General features: G+C 37.0%; 1 protein-coding gene across 1 annotated transcript in view; it reads right to left on the bottom strand.

The window, feature by feature from the left end:
- Positions 1 to 1,811, bottom strand: part of LOC106877886 (protein furry) — a 152,698-nt gene extending 150,887 nt beyond the window's left edge. The window contains exon 1 of the mRNA XM_052974065.1: positions 1,792 to 1,811. Coding sequence (XP_052830025.1) covers positions 1,792 to 1,793 — 2 coding nt within the window. The 5' untranslated portion in view covers positions 1,794 to 1,811. The remainder of the gene's footprint in view (positions 1 to 1,791) is intronic.
- Positions 1,812 to 2,225: the final 414 nt, after the last annotated feature.

Genomic DNA, 2,225 nt, shown 5'->3' with positions numbered 1-2,225 from the left:
TATCGAGCCCTTTTACTGAAGCGCTAAGTTACGGGGATATAAACACACCAGCATCGCTTGTCAAGCGACGGTGGCGGTGGGGGACAAACAGACGTATACGTATGTATACGATGGGCTTCTTCCAGTTTCCGTCTACCAAATTCACTCACAAGGCAAGACACTTACCCAAGGTGCCATGCAGTGGAACGGAACCCGGAGCTATGTGGTTGCGAAGCAAGCTTCTTATTACACACCTATTCCAGTTTAACTTTTCCCTTTTTTTTATGGGCGGTAGGATGTTGTTTGAGGAAGATTTAGCTGCTATGTCTAATTGTCGAACGATTACAGAGACTCTTTCATTTCCTTGATTTGTGTTGACGATCGAGAGAAGAGTATATCTTTTTTAAAAATCACTGATCGTGTAGTTTTTAGCGTTTTAGCGTTTTAGCCCCTACCCACGTCTCTTACGTATTAGTGTGGTCATTATGAACGTAACATACGGCCCATCAATAACTCCAATACAAGCGTGGCTGTGTGATCGAGAAGCTTGCTTCCCGACCAATGTGGTTTTGCGTTCAGTTCCAACGCGCAGTATTTTGGACAAGTGTCTTCTATTACAGCCCTGATCCAACAAATGCCTAGTGAGTGGATTTCGTAGACGGAAACCGAAAGAAGCCCGTGTGTTTGTGCGTATGTGTGTGCATGCGCGAGCATGCATTTGCCGCCCACCATCGCTCGACAACCGGTGTTGGTTTGTTTACCTCCCCGTAACATAGCGATGCGCCAAAAGACACTGATAGAATAAATACAAGGCTTAAAAAAAAAAAAGTACTAGGCTTGAATTGTTCGATGAAACCTTTCGAGCCGGTGCCCCAGCATAGCCGCAGTCCAACGACCGACACAAGTAAATAATAAAAAGATACTACAGTGAACTATTTTTCCCTTTTCTGTGAGGTATGGGATTTCGAGTGACAGTTATTCAAAAACTCTGCCAAGTTTCGTAAGAGGAGATATTGCCAGCTAAATCTAATATGTAACTATGTTATAACCGATATCTATATTATGGATCCCAGGAGGGTATGAAAAACCAAACTGATTCCAGCGGGATTTAACATACAACTAAATTCAGTAAAACTTCCAGAGTTAGAATATAATCTCTTACCATCTTTGGCACAAAGCCACAAATTTATAGGGGGGATGGTACTAAACTGGCATCTATTTATCAGACCCAGCTGGGACTAAAAGGCATCGTCGATGTAAACAGCATTTAAATAGAAGAAAAGAAATACTTCCTGTGTGCCATAAAACAATAACAATTATATAATCATAGACGAATAATTCGGGGTTCAATATATTACGGCATATAAATCCCTAACAATAATACTAACAAAAGGGTTTAAAACAACGAAAGTGAGCTTTTCTAATAAAAATATCAAGAGAGTTTGCACAACTTCCTTATATTTCTCGTTCATATTTGTTTCTCACTTTACTTCGCATATCTGTCTTGTTTTTGTTTTTGGTTTCATTTTCTCTTCGTATCTTTCTACTTTTCATTCTTTCTCTCTTTCCCTCCAATTATTTATCTCTTTTCCTCTTGTTTCCCTTTTCTTTTCTGCCTATATAATTTTCTTTTCGATCGGTCACTCCCTCTTTCCTCTATATGCCCTATCTTTTACTCGACAGCCTTCTAATTTATTTTATGTTATTTTTAAAACTTGACATTTCCTTAAACGGACTTCGTCTCAAAGGAAAAGAAAAAATAATAACATATAAATAATAATAATAAAATGGAGAACGGTGCCTCAAACTCACATTCTTTCATAAATATAACAACCACCTAAAAATAGAGATAGACGAAGGGAAATAAAAACGACTATTTAATATCGAACATTCGATAATAACTACATTTGTTTTAAATCTAAATTTAATATCGCTGCTGCTTTCATTATTATTATTATTATTATTACTATTATTATTATTATTATTATTATTATTATTATAGTGGCGATGTACTTTGTTCTAAACACACAGTTTACAAACAAAAATTAAAAACAACTTCAAAACCGGAAAGGTGAGAGAAGAAACAACCATTTCATTACATCGAACACCCGATCAACAGTTTTGTTGTTTGGCCATACCGTCAGTTTCTGTTTCAAATCCTTGCAGGTACAGAACTGTTTTACATAAACGGGAAGGGTAATAATAACAGCTTAATTAACAATCCTAAGGTGATCTATGGTTTAAAG

This window comes from Octopus bimaculoides, chromosome 17 (assembly GCF_001194135.2).
Source record: "Octopus bimaculoides isolate UCB-OBI-ISO-001 chromosome 17, ASM119413v2, whole genome shotgun sequence".
Lineage (NCBI taxonomy): Eukaryota > Metazoa > Mollusca > Cephalopoda > Octopoda > Octopodidae > Octopus > Octopus bimaculoides.
Note: the sequence above shows the minus strand (reverse complement) of the source record. Positions and strands in the feature narration are given on the sequence as shown.